The sequence below is a fragment of the Gobio gobio genome (assembly GCF_949357685.1).
Source record: "Gobio gobio genome assembly, chromosome: 20".
Classification (NCBI taxonomy): domain Eukaryota; kingdom Metazoa; phylum Chordata; class Actinopteri; order Cypriniformes; family Gobionidae; genus Gobio; species Gobio gobio.
Genome location: NC_137113.1, coordinates 26,237,572 through 26,261,662, shown reverse-complemented (window position 1 = coordinate 26,261,662; position 24,091 = coordinate 26,237,572). Strand labels below are relative to the sequence as shown.

The 24,091-nt window shown below is 37.1% G+C and overlaps 1 protein-coding gene across 5 annotated transcripts in view; it reads right to left on the bottom strand.

Moving 5' to 3' along the window:
* Positions 1-9,438: 9,438 nt before the first annotated feature.
* The window catches only part of snx29 (sorting nexin 29), a 176,470-nt gene continuing 161,817 nt past the window's right edge, over positions 9,439-24,091 (bottom strand). For 2 of the 5 annotated variants that reach the window (XM_079845799.1, XM_079845800.1), the window contains exons 20-22: positions 19,781-19,920; positions 14,151-14,221; positions 9,440-10,618 (exon numbers count right to left, since the gene is read on the bottom strand). In XM_079845799.1, coding sequence (XP_079701925.1) covers positions 14,185-14,221; positions 19,781-19,920 — 177 coding nt within the window. In that variant the 3' untranslated portion in view covers positions 9,440-10,618; positions 14,151-14,184. Of the gene's footprint in view, positions 10,619-14,150; positions 14,222-19,321; positions 19,466-19,780; positions 19,921-24,091 lie in introns of those variants that run through there. The other 3 variants (XM_079845797.1, XM_079845798.1, XM_079845801.1) reach the window with 2 other exon arrangements.

Here is a 24,091-nt window from a genome sequence, read left to right as displayed (position 1 = left end):
CCATTGAATGAGAGCTGAACTGAGCTGGATGATGATAATCACTGTTTTCTGCAGAGCTGCTTTATAGATGAATTGAACTCATTCCATAATTGAATAACTTTACACAGTTATTGAACCAAACTGAATCAACACTGAACTGTTTGTTGTCTTTACAGCAGAACTGAATTCTGTTTGCATCATTGATTTCCTGTTTCGAAAAGCTGATTTGAAAGAATCTGTATTGTATAAAGCGCTATATAAATAAAGGTGAACTGACTTGACACCGACATATAAAACTACTACTAGAGAATACAAGTATTTGTGTAATTGGACCTTTGACTGAAACCTAGTTAGTTACTGAGAGACAATTAGCCCCAGGGTGAACATGATTTCACCAAGTCCAACTTGCTCCTGGATCAACATCTTTAGCCACTTTTCCACCGTCGGGCCACACCGCAAAATTCTGTTAATTTTACAAAATTCTACGCCAATGGCAGGTTAATCTGGTGTGTTAGCATGGGTTTGTGTTGTCAGTCCACCATATGTGAATAGATAGGAGCAGTTTGTGCTGTGCAGTGTGATCTGCCACTTACATATCTGTATCGCCTGGTTCTCACAGCAGACACGTGAGCAAGGACAGGCAGATCTATTGAGCTCACCTAGTGAGATACTTCCTGTCTAGATCAATAGAACGTGATGAAGCATCTGCTTCCTGGCGTTCCCAAATCAGACACAGTATGTTTGCTTTTCTTTTCCAAGTACCTGCACTTTGTTTTTGAGTGTTTTCATGTCTCGCTTAGAGTTGTACACACTAGATTAGCATAATCACAATAATTGAATCATAATTACATTTGCAATAAACACAAAGACCCCATGCAAAACAGCATATTTCTAATGGGGCCAATCTTCTTGCGTTGCTGCCTCCAGATTCCATTCTGAATCTTGATAGGCTTGTTGGATTCAGGGACTCGATTGGGATGTTGGTGACTGATGTTGTTTGTGTTGCTCAGATAAAATGACACATACTGTGCCATGTTTTCTTATACACAAGGCCCTTCTCTCTTTACCTCGCTCCCAGATGGGCCAGATATGACGTCTCCTCCCAGCCTTTCCATCAAAGCAAACAGAGCCAACAGCAACAGATGAATTACCATCTAAATCTGGCTTGTCTTCCAGCCCCAACTGTTTATGCGAGCGACACATGTTGTATTTAAAACCTGTCGGCTGCTTCTGCTCATTAAGCATTCGATTTGGGATTGGGTGTGAATTTTGCGGTTGGTTAGCGACTGACAGCATGTTTCCTCCTGTTTTATTGACTGTTACGATTATGTGTCTGCAGTAGGTGGATCCAGTGTTTATTTCTACAGTTTTTTTTTGTTTTTATTTGTTGGTGACACTTTAGTTTCCGGTCCAATTCTTACTACTAACTAGTTGCTTATTTACATGCATATTACTAGGATATTGGCTGATTATTAATACGTATAATGCACATGGCTGGTTTCCACACATATGTATTGTGAAAAGCGCTATACAAATAAATGTGAATTGCGTGATTTGAATTGAATTATCAATTTTGAAGACAATGAATGGAAACAATGATAATGATTTATTGATGAATGATAATGATTATGATTTATATTCAAGATTCATTGATGAATAGAACATTTAAAAAACAGCATTTATTTCAAATATAAATCTTTTGTTACATTATAAATTAAAAAAAAACTTTGGACAGTAGTGTATAACATTTAAGCTGACAAAGAGAATAACATTCAAATGATTACATTGTAATAAAATATTGTGAATTATGCTTCACAGTTATTGACTATACTTTAGGTCTATTAATGTCATTATGAAAAGAGCATATTCACAATGTAACTTACATATTTTGAGTAATATCACTTGCACATGCATTTTGTCAATTGACATTTGACTCTGATTGTTTAAATATATATATATATATATATATATATATATATATATATATATATATATATATATATATATATATATATATATATATATATATATATATATATACACACACAGGTGCTGGTCATATAATTAGAATATCATCAAAAAGTTGATTTATTTCACTAATTCCATTCAAAAAGTGAAACTTATATATTATATTCATTCATTACACACAGACTGATATATTTTAAATGTTTATTTCCTTTAATTTAGATAATTATAACTAAGGAAAATCCCAAATTCAGTATCTCAGAAAATTTGAATATTACTTAAGACCAATACAAAGAAAGGATTTTTAGAAATCTTGGCCAACTGAAAAGTATGAACATGAAAAGTATGAGCATGTCCAGCACTCAATTCTTAGTTGGGGCTTCTTTTGCCCGAATTACTGCAGCAATGCGGCGTGGCATGGAGTTGATCAGTCTGTGGCACTGCTCAGGTGTTATGAGAGCCCAGGTTGCTCTGATAGTGGCCTTCAGCTCTTCTGCATTGTTGGGTCTGGCATATCGCATCTTCCTCTTCACAATACCCAATAGATTTTCTATGGGGTTAAGGTCAGGCGAGTTTGCTGGCCAATTAAGAACAGGGATACCATGGTCCTTAAACCAGGTACTGGTTTCTTTGGCACTGTGTGCAGGTGCCAAGTCCTGTTAGAAAATGAAATCTGCATCTCCGTAAAGTTGGTCAGCAGCAGAAAGCATGAAGTGCTCTAAAACTTCCTGGTATTCGGCTGCGTTGACCTTGGCCCTCAGAAAACACAGTAGACCAACACCAGCAGATGACATGGCACCCCAAACCATCACTAACTGTGGAAAATTTACACTGGACCTCAAGCAACGTGGATTGTGTGCCTCTCCTCTCTTCCTCCAGACTCTGGGACCCTGATTTCCAAAGGAAATGCAAAATTTACTTTCATCAGAGAACATAACTTTGGACCACTTTTTTCCTTTTTGTCTTTAGCACAGGCGAGACGCTTCTGACGCTGTCTGTTGTTCAAGAGTGGCTTGACACAAGGAATGCGACAGCTGAAGCCCATATTTTGCATTCGTCTTTGCGTAGTGGTTCTTGAAGCACTGACTCCAGCTCCAGTCCACTCTTTGTGAATCTCCCCCACATTTTTGAATGGGTTTTGTTTCACAATCCTCTCCAGGGTGCGGTTATCCCTATTGCTTGTACACTTTTTTCTACCACATCTTTTCCTTCCCTTCGCCTCTCAATTAATGTGCTTGGACACAGAGCTCTGTGAACAGCCAGCCTCTTTTGCAATGACCTTTTGTGTCTTGCCCTCCTTGTGCAAGGTGTCAATGTTCGTCTTTTGGACAACTGTCAAGTCAGCAGTCTTCCCCATGATTGTGTCGCCTACAGAACTAGACTGAGAGGCCATTTAAAGCCTTTGCAGGTGTTTTGAGTTAATTAGCTGATTAGAGTGTGGCACCAGGTGTCTTCAATATTGAACCTTTTCACAATATTCTAATTTTCTGAGATACTGAATTTGGGATTTTCCTTAGTTGTCTGTTATAATCATCAAAATTAAAAGAAATAAACGTTTGAAATATATCAGTCTGTGTGTAATGAATGAATATAATATACAAGTTTCACTTTTTGAATGGAATTAGTGAAATAAATCTACTTTTTGATGATATTCTAATTATATATATATATAATATGACCAGCACCTGTATATATTCTCTCTAGATACGTCCTCTTCTGTTAGTATTTTGGGGCATCATTTTTAGTCAAATTTTCATTAATATGATTTTTGTAATATGTTCGTTAAAGAACATTTGTCAGTAATTTCGTTTTAATGTCATTCAGATTGAGGGTAAAAGATCACTCAATGTTCACACTACATAGAAAAAAATAATATAACGATTAAGAACTTGTAATGAAATATTTGTATTCTAGTTTTAAAATTTAAGAACACAGAGGACTTTGAATGAAGCAACAACAAAAAAAACATTTCTTCAAACATCCATTTCTTAAAAGATTTTGAAATGCTAAATCAATTATATAAAAAACGAAATGTGGGAAAAGAGAAGAATAAATGACTGTTGTATTAGAATTCCCAGTAAAATACACAGGACTGTTTATACAACAGCCTCGATTTAACTAAGGTCAATGTGCTCGGCAGAGAAATTCATGGAAATCATATTCAGCTGAACAATAAATGCTAGGAATGTATCATGAATAAAACAGCTTATTTAAACATAAAACTACACAGAGTGCTAAAGGTAAGTACTTTAATGTTTAAGTCACAGGACGAGTACATCCTCATAATGTAGATTTGACAGGGACATTAAAAATGCCTCAGATACAGTAAAAGAAAGTACCTGTGTTTTGTTTTTTTCTGTTTTAAATGTTGCTAAGCCATGACCAGGAGCACAAGTAATATTATCTAGATGGTCATCCAAGTGGAAATGCACAGATTGTCTGGCCTGTATTCACTCAGCTGTGAATAACACTCTCTGTGCTAGACTGCAACGAGCAGTGATCTACTTCTGCATGCCAGCACAGGAGACTGGGGCTAGGGTCACTGTCATTTTGCCAAGTAAGATGTGTTCCTGGATCAAAATATTTTGTTGATCCTGGAACAACACTCCTGTCTGAAAATATAGTCCTAACCCTATCCCTACCCCTAATAACACAGATGTAAACTTTCTCTCAAATCTTGATTGGTTGATTAGAATGTTGTTCCAGGATCAACAAAAGCCGCTTTTTCACTGTCCAGCCAAATGGTTCTAAGAACGGCACGGAAAGGTTCTATTTATATTTCCACTTGAGCTTGGATCAGCACGGCACAATTACAAAGTCTTCTTGGCCCGGATTTCTCAGCACAGTTGGCCACTCAGGATTGGTCTCTTGTCTGTTGCGTGGCTACCAGTTTCTCAGTAGCTGGTCAAGTGCACTATCTGAGCAAAGTAAACACAACTTAATAATAAAATTAAAAGAAACATCTGATCATCCTTCATAACATGTACATCCCATGCCGTATGTAAACTCTTGCATTACCAAGGCTTTTCATGTACCGATCAAACGAAAAATTCCACCATGTAAACGACCTGATCTGATTACGTCTTTCTGTGACGTAATATAGAGCGTGCGCGCCTCCACAACTGAAGGGCGCGCGCCGCGCTCACACCAGGCTAATGTTTACTGAGAGGAAAGTTCATTTTCTGAGGTATTAAACTTTTTTTATTTCATAACTTTTTAGTTCATAAGTTATGAAAATAATGCGCCTGACAGAAGAATTTATTTTTCTGAGGTGATTCGTACACTTTACAACAAATAATAGCCTAAATAGCTTTTATAAAACTGTATAAGTCCTGGTGGCCGTTGAGAGTTGCCAGTGCAACGGGGAACATTCAAGCTGCTGGAGAGGACGTGTCGATATTTCTCTCTGTTTCTCGTAAGTTATATATATAGCTCAACAACTGCTTCAAAATGGTTAAGTAACATTACCCATGGTCTTTAATTACTTTTGTTAATATTTATACCTCTGTGATTATGGTATCTTTCCTTCATCATCTGAAAATGTATGCGTCTAGCCTAATGTTAGTAATGATGCTGAGCACGTCTTGAATGCTTTCATTCATGTTTCACCGTTATCCAATGTTTTTATTAATAATTTGGGTGCGTTTTTTGTTAATTTTGTGTTTTTCAAATTAAATTAATTAATTGAATTAATTTTGAGTCCGCATTCATCATTCACAGCTGTTGAAATAGCCATTGTATAGGACATAAATTAGGTTAAACTACTGCATGTCCGCCCACAGAAAAATAAATAAATATAAAAATGACGAACACAGAATTATCGATCCACGAACGTCGCAGTTATTATAATTGGCAACGTTACGAATCTATGCGACAGACAAACTGTGCGCATGTCACAAAATGATTCCGATTGAAAGTCAGCACCTGTAAACACCAAATCGGTTTAGATAACGTTTCATGTAATTAGTCCACCGAATCTTTCAATCGGAATGATTTTAATCCGAATGACAAAAAAGTGTGCATGTAAACCTGGCTAGTGATAAAACTCGTGCATTCGGATGATGATTTATTCACGGTGGAGCAGCAAGTTTGGTGATCCTGCGCACCTGGGAACGCGCTGCTCACGTGGTCAATAACATGATTGTATGCTGTAAATAAAATGTCATATGCTTGGTATAACAAGAATAAATGCATATTTAATTTAATAATAGGAAAATAATATCCTAATTATTATTTAATTATTTAAATCTGTTTAAAAATAGAAAGCTATATAGATGCACATTATACTTAAAATTGTTTTCTGTTTTGTATTTTATCTCAAAATAAAGGATGTAATTTTATTCCACATGGAAATGAGCAGAAATAAGTTAATACACCCTCTTATTTACATGAGGTAAACAGTTATTTTAACATATAGCCTATAGCTAACTGCATGCCGTAATAATGGCCCAATTCAAATGTTTACGTGCTTTTCACGTTTATTTCTGGTGATGAAATATATTGCTCTAGTAAATACTTGCCAGCATTTCCAACAGCATTTCAGTAATAAAAGTCTAGCGCTGCGTCCCAATTCGCATACTATCCATACTAAATAGTATTCGAAAATAGAATTAGTATGTCCCATATCGTATGTTGAAAAGAGTATTCCAAAGTCTACTATTTCCGGTATTTGGAAGTAGGCGAATTGGGACACATCATCTATTTTTAAAATGCATCCAAATTACAGCGAAGCACAACCGTACGGTGCTCTGCAGTGGTCCAAAAGGATATGAACAGTGAATTTGAAGTGATATATTCTTGAAAACTGTGGATTCGGACGGCAATTAAATTACCACACAACCTTGGTGTTTGTCAAAAAAAACAGTAGGTAATTCAGCCGGGGATTTTTACGTGGGTGTTGGGAGAAAAACACTGACATTCTGGATTTGGACGGCAATAAAATCACTGACTAGCCCCTGTCGATGACAATACCTTATGATCCCACGAGAAACAATTACTGTCCGAATAGGGCTAAAGACTGACATTTGTATTACATTCCAAAAAGCTGTGTTATCAGCCTCACAGTGGAAAATGATCCACAGTGGCCGGATCGGCATGGAATGGAACGGTTAAGCAACAAGAACGGTGTGGCCCGACAGTGTTGGACTTGGTGAAATCACGTTCACCTTGGGGCTAATTGTCTCTCAGTAACTAACTAGCTAGGTTTCAGGCAAAGGTCCAATTACACAAATACTTGTATTCTCTAGTAGTAGTTTTATATGTTGGTATCAAGACTGTCTTGGGTTTTTTTTAATGTCTTGGGGTATGTTTACATGAAAATTGAGAATTTGTGCATTTTGGCCTTTAATTTACACCGCATTTTGGGGGCCGTGAATGAACGCAAACTTTTGAAAATGGGATTCAAAGTGCATGTTTTTGAAAACTATACCATTATCGTCTCCGTGTAAATTACAGAAGCTCCAGCACATGCGTATTACGTGTTCAGTCTATAGTGTTTCTTTACAAAATGACATTGCCAACTATTGGCCTGGCATGAATAACACAGTGTCTGTAGTCTGTTTAGCGCATCACGGGCATTGTTTTTATAACGTTGTTGTAATGTAAAACTTTTGTTGTAACTTTAGCGAAAAAAATGCAAAAAAAAACCCTTTCTGGTACATTGCTGTCGTGTAAACGTACCCTTAAAAGCCTGATTTTACTGAAATACGGAAAATTACTTTAAAAAAATAAACCCACCCTGAGAAATATTTACTGGAGTGTGACGACTAGCCCCGTTCTCTCATTTGTATTACATGTAAATTTCACTGGTTAGGGTTCAAACACCTTACCTTAGCTAAGCCTTTTTAGCTTTTTTTTAAACTTCTCACATTTTAAGAAATTTAAGGCTACATTTTTATGTGCATTGATACAATAGTTTTAAATTTGATGACAATATTTGCAATTGGAATTTCAGTTGAGGTGTGTTCCAATTGACAGGGTCCCTCCCTACACAGTGTTCACTGCTCCCAGAGCACGGGATATCCGTTGAAATGGACTTCACTGACAATAATCGATCATTTGGAACACACTACACTTTCATCAAAGAAAAGCAATGACGGGGTTGCACAGATTATGATACAACATAAATATTGTAATTTACTTTCAAATTTAAAATACAAATACATAAAACATTCTGTATGAATATAATCAAAACAATATGTTTATTATAGACTTGTAGATTTAATTGACTTAACAGATCTGAAGCTGTATTGTAACTGTCATGTAATATGAAAAATACATTTTTGATTTGGTGAACTATGTGCATGTGTTCTTTGTCCATGGTCTTGATAATTGAATTTTAGCGGTCTCATTTTGTGCGCTTTCTTTCCCAAGCACAGCCGCATAGTAAACACTCCTGAGGTAAATAAAGTAAAATAAAAAATGACAGAGCCTCAGCTGTTTCTTGCCACTTTTACTTTGTCATAATTATTCATACAATAGAATATGCAAATGTCACATTCATTGCCATAACCGTTCATAAATATTCTAGTTTGTATAATAACATTTTTGAATATTTAAACGCATACATAAAGTCCTCCATTGCAGACACAGCCATTGAAAAACTCTTTAAAGGGGTAGTTCACCCCAAAAGGAAAATTCTCTCATGATTTACTTACCCTCAAGCCATCCTAGGTGTATATGATATTCTTCTTTCAGACTAATACAATCAGAGTTATATTAAAAATGTCCTGGCTAATCCAAGCATTATAATGGCAGCCCAAAATCTGAAGCTAAAAAAGTGCATCCATCCATTATAAAAGTAATCCATGTGGCTCCGGGGGGTTAATAAAGGCCTTCTGAAGTGAATCGATGGGTTTGTGTAAGAAAAATATTCATATTTAAAACTTTATAAAGCAAAATATCTAGCTTCCGGCGGACTGCCTTCCCTATTCAACTTATGAAGAAAATGTAACGCCTCTCGCTGTTCAAAACGCTTACATCCGACGTCATCGACGTGCCAATTACGCTTTTTTGAAAGTTGAATGCGGTCCACCGGAAGCTAGATATTTTACAATTTTACATTATAACGTGTTAAATATGGATATTTTTTTATACAAAAACCCATTGATTCACTTCAGAAAGCCTTTATTAAGCCCCCGTGAAGTCCACTTCTGGTCGAATGGAACACACCTTTGGTCTTTTCTTACACCTATTTGCATATTGAATTGTTATTAGTCATTTCAAAGCGACTATGATGCAGTATTTCATTAACATAACCAAAGCATAAAACCTCACTTAAACCTATAACACTATTATTTTGTTTTGAGTTGAGCTACCATGGCAACACAGGTCACAAGCTCAAACGCAACCACTGTTGACCACTTTTTTATTTATTTATTTTTAATACTTTGAGACTTTAAAACACTTATGTATTTGTCCAAACTGGAGCAAACACAGCCTTATCATTGTGCTAATCTCTAGTTACCTTAAAAAATCGAAACAAAAAACAGATTTTGTGTTGGAACTTGCATTTATTCATGTATTCATTAAGCTCTTGTACTCTTAAGGCTGCAAAAACAGCTGCTTCCTGTCACATCTCGTATACAGTTTACATCATATACAGTTTACTAGTACAAAAGGTTGCAAACAGACACATATGCAAAGCACATAAACGATCTGCTACTGTATTACAGCCGAACAGAATCCGATGACAATTCTACAACACATTCAATTTGATAGTGGACTATTTATTCATTTAAAAACATCATGGTTCCAGTCTATGATCCTCATATACATTGCAACATGTTAAGAACCATAAATACTATTTATTATTAATGATTTCCAATCATCATTGTGCTTAAAGTTAAAATAGGGCGAAATTATCCGCCTGCTCATTCAGTGGAGGTTCCCCGCTACAAAATTCTCTTCTGTTTCAATCCACACAATGCAATACGCCTCAACCTAACCGCGCCGGCTTCTGTGTAACAGTACTCTCGAGGTCATACAGGATAATGGCAGCCTGGGAAAATTTCCAATGAAAGGTTTCATTGACACACCCATATAACACTTTAGAAGGGCTTTGTCGTATTCAGACCATCACCAGACATTCATCTAAAATCTGATATATGTTTTCCTGATTTACTTTGGACATTGAAGGAGGAAAGTGATTGTTTTGTATATGTATTATAAGTGCAGTCATAATACAATTACATTAACTGTGTGCCTCATACATAGCAGAGCATGGTAACAAAACCTATATAAAAATAAAAATAAAAGTGAGTCGCAGTCAAACCATATGAAGATGTGCAAATCATTTCCAGACGCTCACACAATTCTCATCGCAGTTAGTCAAAATTACATCCTGGGATTTCCCAAAAACATCTTTTATAAATCACTAGGCACAATAGTAACTGAAGGTTCTGCCACATTTTCCTGCAACTCTGCTGATTTTGTTCATCGTCCCAGCTGGTCGCCAACAGTGGCGGTATGTACATCCATAATAGAAGAAAAGGTCCTGTGCTCAGTACATCCATACTGATGAGTTCTATGGATTGCGCACAGAGGTTAAAGGTCACCGCTTTGGGGTTCGGGGTTCCGGGAATCACGGCCCGAGTTGCGGCCTAGTCTGGGGAAGCGGCTGGAGGCTTTGGATCGGGCAGTTTTGGCTCCACTCTCATTCGCCGTCGGGCTGTCCCTGTCAGAGAACATACGCAAACATCAGTAAACCCCCTGGGCACTTTGCTCTTTCTTCTCCTGCCTGCCTCCAGGTGTTCATTTGTGTTGTAATACCTTTGGAAAACAGATAGCTCCCACCAGGCACCTAAATGCTTAAACGGAGCAGAGGAAACCACAGCTCCGAGATGTCCTCTGTGCATTTACAGTGACTAAACGCTCCTGCGTGTCAGTGTCCCTGCTGTAGGTAAATAAACAATGAAACTAGCTCTTCGCGATAACGTGGTTTCCTTACATCCTCATGGGCCGCACGCTGACATCACCGGTAACTAAAGGCTAACAAACTGAAATTGAAAGATGCCTGCGAGTTGAGCGCCGAGCGGAAAGTCCCCGAGGCTGAGAGCGTGTGTCAGCGACAGTGTTTGAGTCCTGAGGGAGGGCTGTATAGACATCAGCTGCAGTTGAGGGTTAGACACTATACATACCCAGCTGCGGCTCACGCTACAGAGACAACTCCAGCCGGGAAACCATGACAACTATGTCACTCATGAGATGGAGGAGCCTAGGAGCCAGTGGCAATCCTGGCTTACATGGTGCCCGCTCCCAAACTACATATACATATAAATAAACAATGTAAATAAAGGAATGGTACTATACTGTATACCTATGCTTACTAATAAATTAGAGATATTAAAGATAAAAGATTAAAAAATAATTAAAGATAAAATAATACAAATAAATAAAAAATAAAATAAGATTTTTTTTTTTTTTTTTTTTATAAACCAATTAAAATTGCAACTGTTTATGAGGAGATACCTAATTGGAACTTCATTATGAAACTTGACTAAACTGACCTTCCAGTTGCAGGAATAATGTATTTTTGCAGGGCAAAACCCAGAAACGAGTTCCATTGTTCAGAAGTCAATGTTTTTTTTTATGGATTTTTGGTTAAACACCTGAAATAAGGTCTGTGGTTAAAAGAAGCTCAAGATATTTTCATATTTTAGCCTACAATATAAAATACATCAGTATTATTAATTTTTTTTTTATTGTCTTTAAAAAGGTGGTTACTAACAAGTGGCTAAATGGGACTATCACTCAAACTGCCTCTTGTTCAGTTTAATTAATTAAAATGAGCTCAAGTAACACGATATTTTAACATTTTGTCTCAACTTAATTTAATTGTGTTCAATCACCCAATATATTTAAAACTGAAGTTTACTTAATTTATTTGTGTAAAACTACATGGATCCTTTTTTTGTGTGTGTTTTTCTGTAAAGGGAAAGATGTTGTCAATTACTGTTAGTGTTTAATGTTCAGTTATGTCGGACATTTAGAGGAGTTTCCGTATTGTTTTTTTTTATTTTGTGGTTACCATTATGCAAAAGAGTGAGGCCTGTGTTTAGGCCAGTGCTCTATGCTAATGTCAGGAGTGACACTTATTTGTTCATTACTAGGGATGCTCCGATCCGATACTCAGATTGGGTCATTGGGCCATTTTTGCCAGATCTATCTATGCACTGGTGCACAATTATTTAATAAATAATTCACTACATTTGTGTCTGTTTGTAATTTTATTTTACAAAGTTAAGAAAGTAATGTTTAAGTCAAGCCTGCCTGATGCCTTTCACAAAACTGTTTATTAGGTAATTCTTACTTTTTTTTTGTTTTAGTATCGGATCGGTGATCGTGATCGGCCGATACTGAATCCCAGATCGGGATCGTATCGGAGGCAAAAAATGCTGATCGGAGCATCCCTATTCATTACATACATTGTGTATAATGATGAATAACTGCTTATAACTGATTTATTGATTTACAAATGTATCAATTTAATTAAAACTGTATTTGATCAAATTGAGTTGGACCAACTAAATTACATTTGCCCAAATTAAGTTAGACTCAATTACATTTAATTGCATGAATTTGTTTTTCATGAGTTGGAGCTACACATATTTATTGGATGGAAATCCTGACCCCAATTAAATTGAGTTTGCCCAATGAGTATTTTTTTTGTCTGGCACATTAAATGTCATCAGCAAAACGGGTAAACTTATCACCTTACTAGTCTACTTTTACAGCCTTGTAGTGTTTATAATTGCACTTTTGCAAACTATTTCAACTCAAAATTTCAGGGCAAATGTTTTTCTTTATTGGGACTGAATAAGTTGCCGGATACTTATGATGGTGACGTTAAAGTCATCCGTGGCGTAGTTCGTTACAGCCTACGTTTAGCTTTTTACTGGTGATTGTAGTTAGGCTTTAAAATTCGTAAAAGTTAATTTGTGAATATTATCATGATGAACACAGTGAAAGAATCAAACTTTTGTTGGGCACAAAGCATTTTTTTTTTTTACAGTAATCCAAAAGCTAATGGAAAAATCCTACTGGAATTTTGTTTAGGGAAACAAAAGTGATGCTAACTTTCAGGTTGACCTACAAGAATACAATCATTGCAACAATAGATAAAGATTTTTATTTTTATATCATCTTCTATTTCTTATTTTGATGGTGCAGACAGTGAGCAGCAGGCAAAGTAAAAGCAGGTGGAAAAGCAGGAAGGCTCTTGGAAAAAAAACATTGGGTCACAATTGAAGGTGGCAGGTGGGATGATGTGTGGCTGCAATGGTGTGAGACTGTCATAGATGAGTGACAGAGAAGTGGTATGCATGTCTTAAGAGTTGTGCTCCAGTATCACCTAGGTTAGGATCCAGCGCTGCAATAAGAATCATGGTTTTTGTATTTGTGGCCAAAACACAAGGCAAAGGCATCATAAACCGGCTCTTGTAGGATGGAAAGGGTGTGACTGCATCTGATCGAAATCGCACAGTGACAGTGTGTGTTTATGTGTGTGTGAAGTGAATGCCAGATATTTTAGGAGTAAAGAACCACAGTGAAGAGCAAATAAATGGTTTTGTCAAACTAAATGCAGCAACATTTGAAGGAAAACGTGTGGCTTTGAAATGTATTTCTGCATATATTACTTACAAAATCTGATCAAATATTCAACCAAGTCACAACAACAGACACCATAGCATGCTTAAACACAACTAATTACATGTTTTCATGTCTGCTAACCTGGAGTTTAAACAATAATTGTTGAATAATATGTATCTATATATTTAATATTAATATTTACTGAACACATTTTTCCTGTAAACCATGCAGTTACTGGCTCTGTGCTGTGGTTCGATACATTCAAGCATAAAACACAAGGCATCACTGTGTGAATTTGATCAGATGCAGTCACACCCTTTCTATCCCACAAGGCATTACATTTTATGACCAATTTATGCAAAAATCTATGGTTCACATACTTTTCCTGCAACTGTATCATCTTAAAGAGGGGAAAAAGTGAATTTACTTTTCTGTTCTAAAAGATGACCAAAGACAACCTTTGTGAGGGCATGATGGGACAGTTAAGAAGCAGTCGGTTTGAGTGCAGGCTAATCTAGCTGTACTGATTACGTATAACTAATAGTGTTTGAGATGTTTCAAAGGAAATGAAATTTGAACAGTAAGCCAGAAGTGTGGTTATGCAACACACATCATACCATGATCGGCTTCTCCTCTGCTGTATTGCTGCTGTCAGAACGGCATAGGGCTGAGAGAGAAAAGAAGACAGCTGGACGAGGGGAAAGAACGAGGGAGAAATATAAAAATATGGGAAGAATGAAGTGCTGAGCAGCTTTCAATCAAGCTTGAGCAGCAGGGAAGAAGCTAGAAGCAGGTAAGTGGGGTGCTGAGATGCCCCCCACCAGTAAATCAATTCATTTCTCCATTCTCAGCTCCTCACGAACACACAAACACATTCATGTAGATACTATTCAACGGGTACTTGCGGCACAAGGCTGATCTGCAGTCTAAACAGTAGCCTGAAAAAGCCTCCTAATGTTACATAACCTCTAAGAGCAGAGATTCAGCTCTTCATTTAGCTGTGGAACAAGCCCTCCTTATCCATCTATCCCTTGCACCTCTGCTGGAGAGGCTTCTTGTTGTGGATTTAAGCACATAATATCTATGAAGCAAATTTTGAAACAGCTCAACCACATTGAAACCGAATCGAGCATTACTGGATGTGGCCAATAATGCTCAACCTCTATCAATCTGCTCCTTTGAGCTCAGTGGATTTTGAATACACAACAACACAATAATATGTATCTTAAAAAAGTATCACATTTATATATAAATGCCACTAACAAAAATTATATACATATGCAGAATTCTGGGCCCCCTGAAAAAAACATTGGTGTGGCCCCCTAACGCCCAACACTTATATCATATACGGTAACCATAGCCGCGTTTCCACCGCAGGAACTTTCCCCAGGAACTAGGAACTTTGGGGTGGTACTCGGTGTGTTTCGACCACAGGAACCAGGGTCTAAATGAAGTTCCGGGTAAACATTTCCCCCTCCGAAAGTCCCTGCTCGCGAGGTAGTACTTTTTCAAAGTCCAGGAACTTTGGACAACGGGGGTTAGACTTGGGCGCTGAACATGCTGATTGGTTGAGCTCACCCAGCATTTTATTTCAACCGCCATTTTTAAAAGTGTTTTGCGAAGTTCGTTCTGCGTTCAGTAAATATCAGTCTTGCTCTTTCTGTCCGATTGCACGCGTTCGTCTCAGCCATCTCACGGTCAATGTCCGTAATAGCTGATAATAACAAACGTTGTCTAATTTAGAGACTTGTCCACCTCAATGCCTATGGTGGTTACGGCCCTGGTTAGGCCACATAATAAGGATTTCTCACAATACAGACAAATAAATAAATGCAAATAAAGGTTATTGCTTTTACTTATTTCATATACAAAGTTGTATATAAATAGTATGTGAAAACAATACCATTAAGCGATTAACTTATTGTCATTAAGCAATTATGCAAGACAAACTAATAAAATAACAACAAAAGACAATAAATTAATAAAATGATAAAATAAACTTTTTTAAAAGTAGGCCTACCAGCAATATAATAGCCTATATACAATGTCTTTCCAGTCAGTCTGATGTCTAACATCTGAGATAAATATTCAGAAATGAAAAAGAATGCAGTCAAATATAAAATAAAACCACTTCATTTTTGATGAAGATAAAATGCTATTTTATTAAATAAAGCTAATAAATGTATCCATCAATAGCAGTGAGTTGTATTTGTTTTCTTGACAGTATTGTTAAAAATATCTGACAAGCTATTTTTCTGCATGTTATACAAACCAACAAACTACATAATAGCGCAAAAAAGACGGGGACTTTGAGCGCGTAATCGTTTGGGTGATGAGCGCTGTGCCAGCATACAGAGATGTGACAGTAACCTAGTACGCAGGCGGCGGCTCTTATTAGGCGTCCTATCTGGGCACGGCACCTGTTAAAGAACGTTTCAATAGACTGATTAAGCAATTTTCCTGGACTCCCTTTCCTTTTCTAACTTCCAGTCTCAGAGCAGCCTCAACTGTGATTGGTTCTGTTCACTAGCTGGGGTGGGACGTTTATTGGGTTTTATAGACTGTTTGCCGCTGACTGAGCTAAACTAATTGATAACCATCTGACTAAACCATTTTTTTAGGGAGGGGAGAGACAGGAGATTTGGAAAACTAAATAGTATGTTTTTGTGGTTTTCATTGAACCCTCAGGCATACAAATGTATATATTATATTGATTCATAAGAGTAGGGGAATATATAGCATAACTACTGGATTTAGTGGGCCCTGTACATATATGATGTATGTACATGTTTAATGTTTAAAACTGTTTTAAATTAATTCTGTTCTTTTGAACTTTCTATTAATCAAAAAAATCCTTTAAAAAAAAGTGTCACGATATCCTCAAAAATATGAAGCAGTACCCCGGGACAAACCACCCCTTCTGCCACCCCTGAGAAATGTAATTGAGAATCTTCTTTATCCCTCTAAAAATTGCTATTTTATATAAATGTATATATTTAAATTAAAATTATAATCGAGGCAAAAAAACAAAGCAAAAAATACCCCAAAACTTCACAACTGTACAGTAAAAACACTAATAAAGTGAAAAGAAAAAAAAAAAATAATAATAAGGAGACATTTCTCTTTTTAACATAAGTGATATCAGCCACATTTTATTAAATGCATAATATTATACTCATAACGAGTTGAGTGATACTGATAGCGTTTCCCCCTCTTAATTTTCCTAATTTATGCTCCTGATGGCTTAGACCTTTTTTCTTATCCATAATTTAAATTTGTGTTGATTTAGAACTCCTCTTGCTCTGCCCACTGGAAGCCCTGAGGTGACGTAAACCAATGCCCGCTCCTCCTTACATTTGAGTGAGTGTACTTCTCCGGGCGCACACTCCGAGTCCCAACCAGGTTAATTGACTCAAATATCATTGACGTGATGTGCAAATGAGCAGAAAAACCCGATCACGCATTCCTTTTTTTTCTGCGGATGCCCCATGCCGCCCCCATCAAGATGCCGCCCTGGGTGGTTGCCCATGTCTAAATCCGCCACTGTCAACATTGATAATCATAAATGTTTCTTGAGCACCAAATCAGCATATTAGAATGATTTCTGAAGGATCATGTGACACTGAAGACTGGAGTAATGATGCTTAAAATTCAACTTTGCTATCAAAGGAATAAATTACATTTTAAAATGTACTCAAACAGAAAAGTTATTTTAAACTAATATGTCACAATATTAGTGTTTTGCTGTATGTTTGATACAAATCTCTCTATTTTGAACCCCAGTCTACATGTATCCTAAACGAAAATGAACTAGTAGACCAAGTCTCACTCTTACTTCAAGAGATACCAAGTTGCTAAAAAGTGTCTTTGTCTTTGGTCATGTCTAATCTTGCCTAGAGCACCAAGCGAGTCAAGAATACCACTAGAGCTCCATCAAAACCAAAACGACAACCCTGGCTGAGACCACCTTTGCTGGAGGTTCTTTGAAGCAGTAAAGATGTATAGACCTCAAGTGTCTTTCATCTCAAAGCGGAATTCTCTCAAAAGTCTGAAAACGCTTTTTGTTCCACAGAAACATTCTCACAAGAATGTCTTTTAAAAGACCTTCGTCATCCCCACTTAAGACTGACAGTGACAGGAGATGCCAGGAACGCGCACACAAGAGCTGTTTTAACATGAAAGGATTCCCTCGTTGGCAGCGCGCTCACTATAACCTCTCTGCGACAGCTTTCCACTCTGTCTGTTTGCCAGGAGGTGGCTTTATTGGCATGGATATGTAACCGTCAATGTGTTTTAAATTGCCGTGAGCAGCTACTCCAGGTCTGAGAGCTGCTTCCAGCGCACTAGAACAGAATTGTTAATCACATAAATCACACTGGCAAATTTCTAGAGAATAAGTAGTTGCTAGATAGCACAGTTGCTTCCGAAACACAACAGTAATCCACATAGAGAATGGACTCAAGGTTCCCCTAAATGAGGGCTATTGTGACAAAATGTGATGCTAATCATACATCACACCCAGCTCTCTCTCTACCTAAAAAAGCAGCTGGACTCATCTGTCCTTAGTACTCAAATTATCTCCAGTCATGCTAAGCAAAGAGCCATTATCTTCTCACAATGTGCCAAGGGTCTCTTTTAATTAAATCAGATTTGATGTGAGGGTAAAATAGTTTTTTTTTTTATTATTCATTTCCTGTTTGTAATCACGTCACGCTGCCAGAGCCAGCGCTAACAATAAACCAATGAGATGCAGCGTGTGAAAGGAAGTCTGACCTGATAAATCAATGAGCCAATCGGAACAGACAATTGGCCGGTAAAATGCAGGATGTGAGCGGAGTGTAAGCAAATCAAATTTCCTGTTAAAGAACAGCTGTGAGATGATGGTTTTTGATGCATTTGTTCTGTGTAGAGTGTGGGATTTCAGCAAAAAAAACCTGCAATATATTCACTGACCATTGCAATCTAGCTTAAACAGGTGCTGAAAAAGTCTCAAAGGTATTTAAATGAAGTCACACTCTTTCTATTCAGCACAAACACACCTGTGTATGTAAATAAGGTTTTAGAAAGTTTGTAAAAGTCAGTGCTATTTGCTTGCCGTAATTAACATTGTGCTATTATCGCCCACGGAAGGCAGGCGGTAAATACGGTTTATTAAAAAGTGATGTTTGTGTCCATTTTCTACTCATAATGACAGCAGTAAATCATCAAATGATGATCAAATAATGGGGAAGAGCATTATAATGGGGCATATATCCAGACACTGTGCAGACGAGTGCACTTTCTGCATTTTAAAAAGCCAATCACAATGGAGTGATACCAATATAGCAATCACACTATAGCAATAGTTCTCAGGAAAGGGGGGTTCAGGAAAATTCCAAAGAGGCCTCTTTAGATTACCAAAAAAAGGGTAACAAGTATTAAAATAATCTAAAAAAAACTAAAATTAAACATATTTCTTATTCTAATTTACCCCCTAAACGAAGCACCAGGGTCCTGTATTTATGAGGTATCCTAATTTTAAAAGTGTGATTTCTAGTCATGCAAATTAATTAAATCTTAAAACTCCATGGGCATATTTGATCATGAATATCCATTTTTCTAGTCATACCAAGCACTTAAATATTTTACTGGGGAGAAACTGTGGGTATAAAATATATGTTTAAAAATCCTCATCCTTATCACTTTTACAGTAAATCACGAACAAAGTAATGTAAGTTCACTAGTTAAAAAGAGTGGGAACCTTCATCTTTCACCAACATTCAGATCTTAAAACTTCTGAAATCCTTACATTTAATTTACAAAAACAAGGAGTTTCACTGTCTGTGTCTGGCTCTCAAATAGAGCTTGTCGTGGACATCGGCCTTGGAGTCAGAAAGATTAAGAACCACTTCGCCGAAGCATACCACATTGCATCTTCTGAATCGTTCACAATCTAATATTCAGAAGCAAACAACAAGATTGTAAACTCGGCATGCAAATTGCATTCAATAAAAACTTTTTTGCTTAATTCCTTTAGTGAAGTGCAGCACAACAGACTATGACACTATCAGATTCTTTTCTTTATTCAGCATGCATTTATGGAAATTGAAAGTTTGATTGCTTTGGCTTACTTTAGTGATACATCAAAATGGCATGCATCTTTCATTGAGGTACTAAAACACAGTGTCATATAGGGTTCATGGAGCTGAATTACATACAGTTGATGGTTACTGCATGTGGACTATTGTGTTAGTGTGTGTGTACTCACTGGCAGAAAGGCAGTAAATGCAGTAAGGTCTCCTTTGTGGGCTGGGCAGTGAATTCAGGCAGTGTCTGGATCAGTTTATTCATCACCATACGCAGGTACGATTGCAGCTGTTTCCTCCTCTCCTCTACAAATTTGGCATCCTGCAAATTCAAAAACATACACACACTATGTAAAGTACTTGATACTAATTTGAACTGTAGTGTGTTGTTTGATCATTACAAATGCGTAATTACAAATATTTTTAAATATATGACATACAAGTTTCAATAGAAATTTAATTGAAGTATATTTTAGTTTACCATAAATATTTGTCAGTACATTCGTCAGTACACTTTAACCATATTTAAAAGACAATAGAAGTAATTATGGAATTACATATAAAGATGTACTTAAGTGGGTCAGAAAATGCTTATATATCTATAAAATATCTTATATACTGTATATAAAAACTAGGGCTGTCAAAATGAACGCGTTAACGTATGCAATACATATTTAATGCAGTTAACACAGAATCCTTTTTTTCCTGGCACCCTTTGGCTAACATTACATTATATGATGATGATATGATTCATTCAAGTACTATTAAATCATTCAAGGTCAATAAGACACAAAAAAATATGTGCTTGAATGGATAAAAACACACAATATTATGTCGAAATGCCCCTTATTGGTGAGTTTTCCTTGTGAACAAGTCTTAAATGAGTTTTTTTTTTAAAGTTACATGAACGTAAAGAGTTGTGAGAAAAAAAGGATGTGTCATATCCGTGTCATGTGCCACAGGTCTTAAAGTGACAGCAGCCTAATAAACCTACTGCTGTCTGTAATGAATGTTAATCAAAAGAACAAAAAAACAAACAAAGAGAAAATCCCTCACAGCTCTTGACTGAATAACTTTTGTGCCTTTAATAAGGATGAATCTATATACAATTTATAATTTATGCAGTAAAGCGTGCAGTGTACAGACACAGAAATTATTCAAGAAATTATTACATTTCTGTATGTTTACCTGTTAGACCTAGCTGATAATCTTAAATCTTTTGTTGTGCATTTTAGCAGGGCAGGAAAAAACTGTACCGGCCTGAAGGGATCATTAGATAAACCCTTAGTGTTGAGCCCTGATATATTAAAGGCACAGCTAAATGTGACATTTATTACAATGGGTTTATGTGAAGATTGTTCACATATTTTTTAAAGCCTATCAAATGTTAAAAATGATAGCTTTCAAATATACTGTAATGTTGAATGGCTATAATTAACATTTATAGTGCTTGGTAAAAAAGATGCCATTGAACAAATATTTAAGATATACTGTCTTTATGTTGTTTCTACATTATTTGGAGATTAAATGTGAAAGTTTTACATTAAAAACTTTCCTGTTAAGTGTGATTCATTAGTAAAATGTTTTAATCGATTGACGGCACTAATAAAACATGAACATTCTGTTAAATTTCCATTTAAAATTAAGTTCCATATGAAGGTGAGAACATGATTATAATTCATCCAAACATGACAATATCCTTTTAAAAGCCTGTTTCATCAGGGCCTGCTCTGAATTTACAGCATCAAAACATGAGCATCACGACTGTACCCAGCATATCAAGCTGATGGATAACCAGATCAAAGTCAGTGCTGTGGCGGGGGTGACATCAAAAGCAAATGAGACAGAACAAGGGACAGCGGGAGAGAGATTGAAATGTTATTAATGTCCCCTTGATGGCTGATTAACTGGCCCTGATGCTCCAGTTCTTGCATCTGTACACGTGTGTGACAGTCGTGTTTCATGTGCTGAGGGGAAGTTGACTACTCTAAATGCTCTGGCATCACCCACTCCATCAGAGGGCAATGGCTCAATCACCCAACAATAATAAGAAAATGTGACAGAAAATGTCAGTTTGCGTGCTTCTAAACCAGTCACCCCGCTTTTTAGCATTAGTGTCTCATCAGGGCATGACGTTCTAATATCGATCCATCTCCAACAGGCATGAAGAGGCATAAAAGTTGATTATGATGTGGGATATGTGGAGGAGATCACTGCTGTCAGATTAGCTTACCCATGAGGGCTGTGCCTGCCAGGGCTAATTTAATGCTCCGGCCCACGTCATCTCAGAACTCTCTTTAAAGGTGAGAACCATGACACCAAGTACACATCTTTGCTCTTTGTGCACTTTACAACAATAACATCAAGTAATATTCACTATAAAGTATATTAGGGGGTCTTCAAACTTTATCAGGCCATGGACCCGCAGAGGCGACAGAGATATTGTATTGTACATATTGTATAAACTGAGAGTTGCATTTTGAGCACGACCTAAAAAAAACATGCATAACATACCATATATACTGTAAGCATTTGCATACTTTGTTACCATAGTCAGATTGTAAAAACTAATCATCCTTATTAATGTGCAGAGCCATTTATCTGTACACATAGGCATAGAAACATTACAAGAAACTTTATAAAAGCTAATGAATAGGTGAGGATATTTTCCCACCGGTTAATCGATGTGTGACAACACCGATAAAACCGGTATCACCGGCGGGGGCTTTTCAAATCACAAATTTTAAACCCAAAGTAAAATGCGCACGGCCGCTCGGGCATTCATAACGGAGCGGTGCGGAGCAAAGCAAGGGTTTTCAATGGATTCCTATGAAAGTTCAGCCATAAATGCGTGTACACTGTGCGGCCGTGAATGAATGACACCGGTAACACCAGCAAACCAGACTATCGCAGCAAGCCTAGTGGTGATGGGAAATTGCACTATACAATCTACACTGTCTATCAATGTTTAATCTATCTATCTAGCTACACTATAATGTCAAAAGTTTTGGGATGTCTGCCTTTACATCCGTAGGGTTTAATATGGAGTTGGCCCACCCTTGCAGCTATAAGCGCTTCAACTCTTCTGGGAAGACTTTCCAAAAGGTTTAGGAGTGTGTCTATGGGAATTTTTGACCATTCTTCTAGAAGCGCATTTGTGAGGCCAGGCACTGATGTTGGATTCATCCCAAAGGTGTTCTATCGGGTTGAGGTCAGGACTCAACCCGGCCATCAACCCGGCCAGTCAAGTTCCTCCACAAGTTGCAGGCCAGTCAAGTTCCTCCACACCAAACTCACTCATTCATGTCTTTATAGACCTTGCTTTGTGCACTGGTGCGCAGTGATGTCCCCAAACTATTCCCACAAAGTTGGGAGCATGAAATTGTCCAAAATGTCTTGGTATGCTGAAGCATTAAGAGTTCCTTTAACTGGAACTAAGGGGACAAGCCCAAACCCTGAAAAAAAAAAATCATCACAAAACCCCCCAAAACAACCCCTCAAAAACTCCACAATCCCCCCCTACACCAAACTTTACACTTGGCACAATGCAGTCAGGCAAGTACTGTTCTCCTGGCAACCGCCAAACCCAGACTCGTCCATCGGATTGCCAGACAGAGAAGCATGATTCGTCACTCAAGAGAACACGTCTCCACTGCTCTAGAGTCCAGTGGCGGCGTGCTTTACACCACTGCATCCGACGCTTTGCATTGCACTTGGTGATGTAAGGCTTGGATGCAGTTGCTCGGCCATTTAAACCCATTCCATGAAGCTCTCTACACACTGTTCTTGAGCTAATCTGAAGGCCACACTATCTGTCCATCATCTATCCATCCATCCTACAAGTATACATATACAAAATATAAATGTGTAAAAATGTATAACTTAAGGTTGGTAAAATTTGGTAAGTCTCTTATTATGAAAGGGTCCATTTTAACAAATGATCTAATATACTAACTTTTTAGAAATCAATGTAATATGCTAACTTTTTCAATATTCTTTGATTAATATAAAGTTCAAAAGAACAGCATTTATTTGAAATAGAAGTCTTTTGTAAAATTATAAATGTCTTTACTGTCGCCTTTGATCAATTTCATGCATACTTGCCGAAAGTATGAAATTCTTTCAAATAAAATCTTACTAACCCCAAACCTTTGAACAGTGATGAATAAACGTATTAATGCACAACTACAACTACACCTAATAGGATAAACTGGCTCAAAAGTGTAACAGTTTCCTTGAATAAAGACTGTGATGTGTGAGAGAAAAGAAAACCAAACCCTTTCTAATGCATTCCTAGTTTGAGGATGTATTATGCTACTAATTGGATTCTAAGAGGATAACAAGATACTAAAAACACCTTTTCACAGAGGGACCCTTAAAGACCAAACACCTTGATAAACAAGCCAAGCACACGCGCACATGCTCTTATAGCAACTGATGTTTTAAGCTGTTTATGCATGAAACTTCAGCAAGACCTTCAGACAATCTGTTTA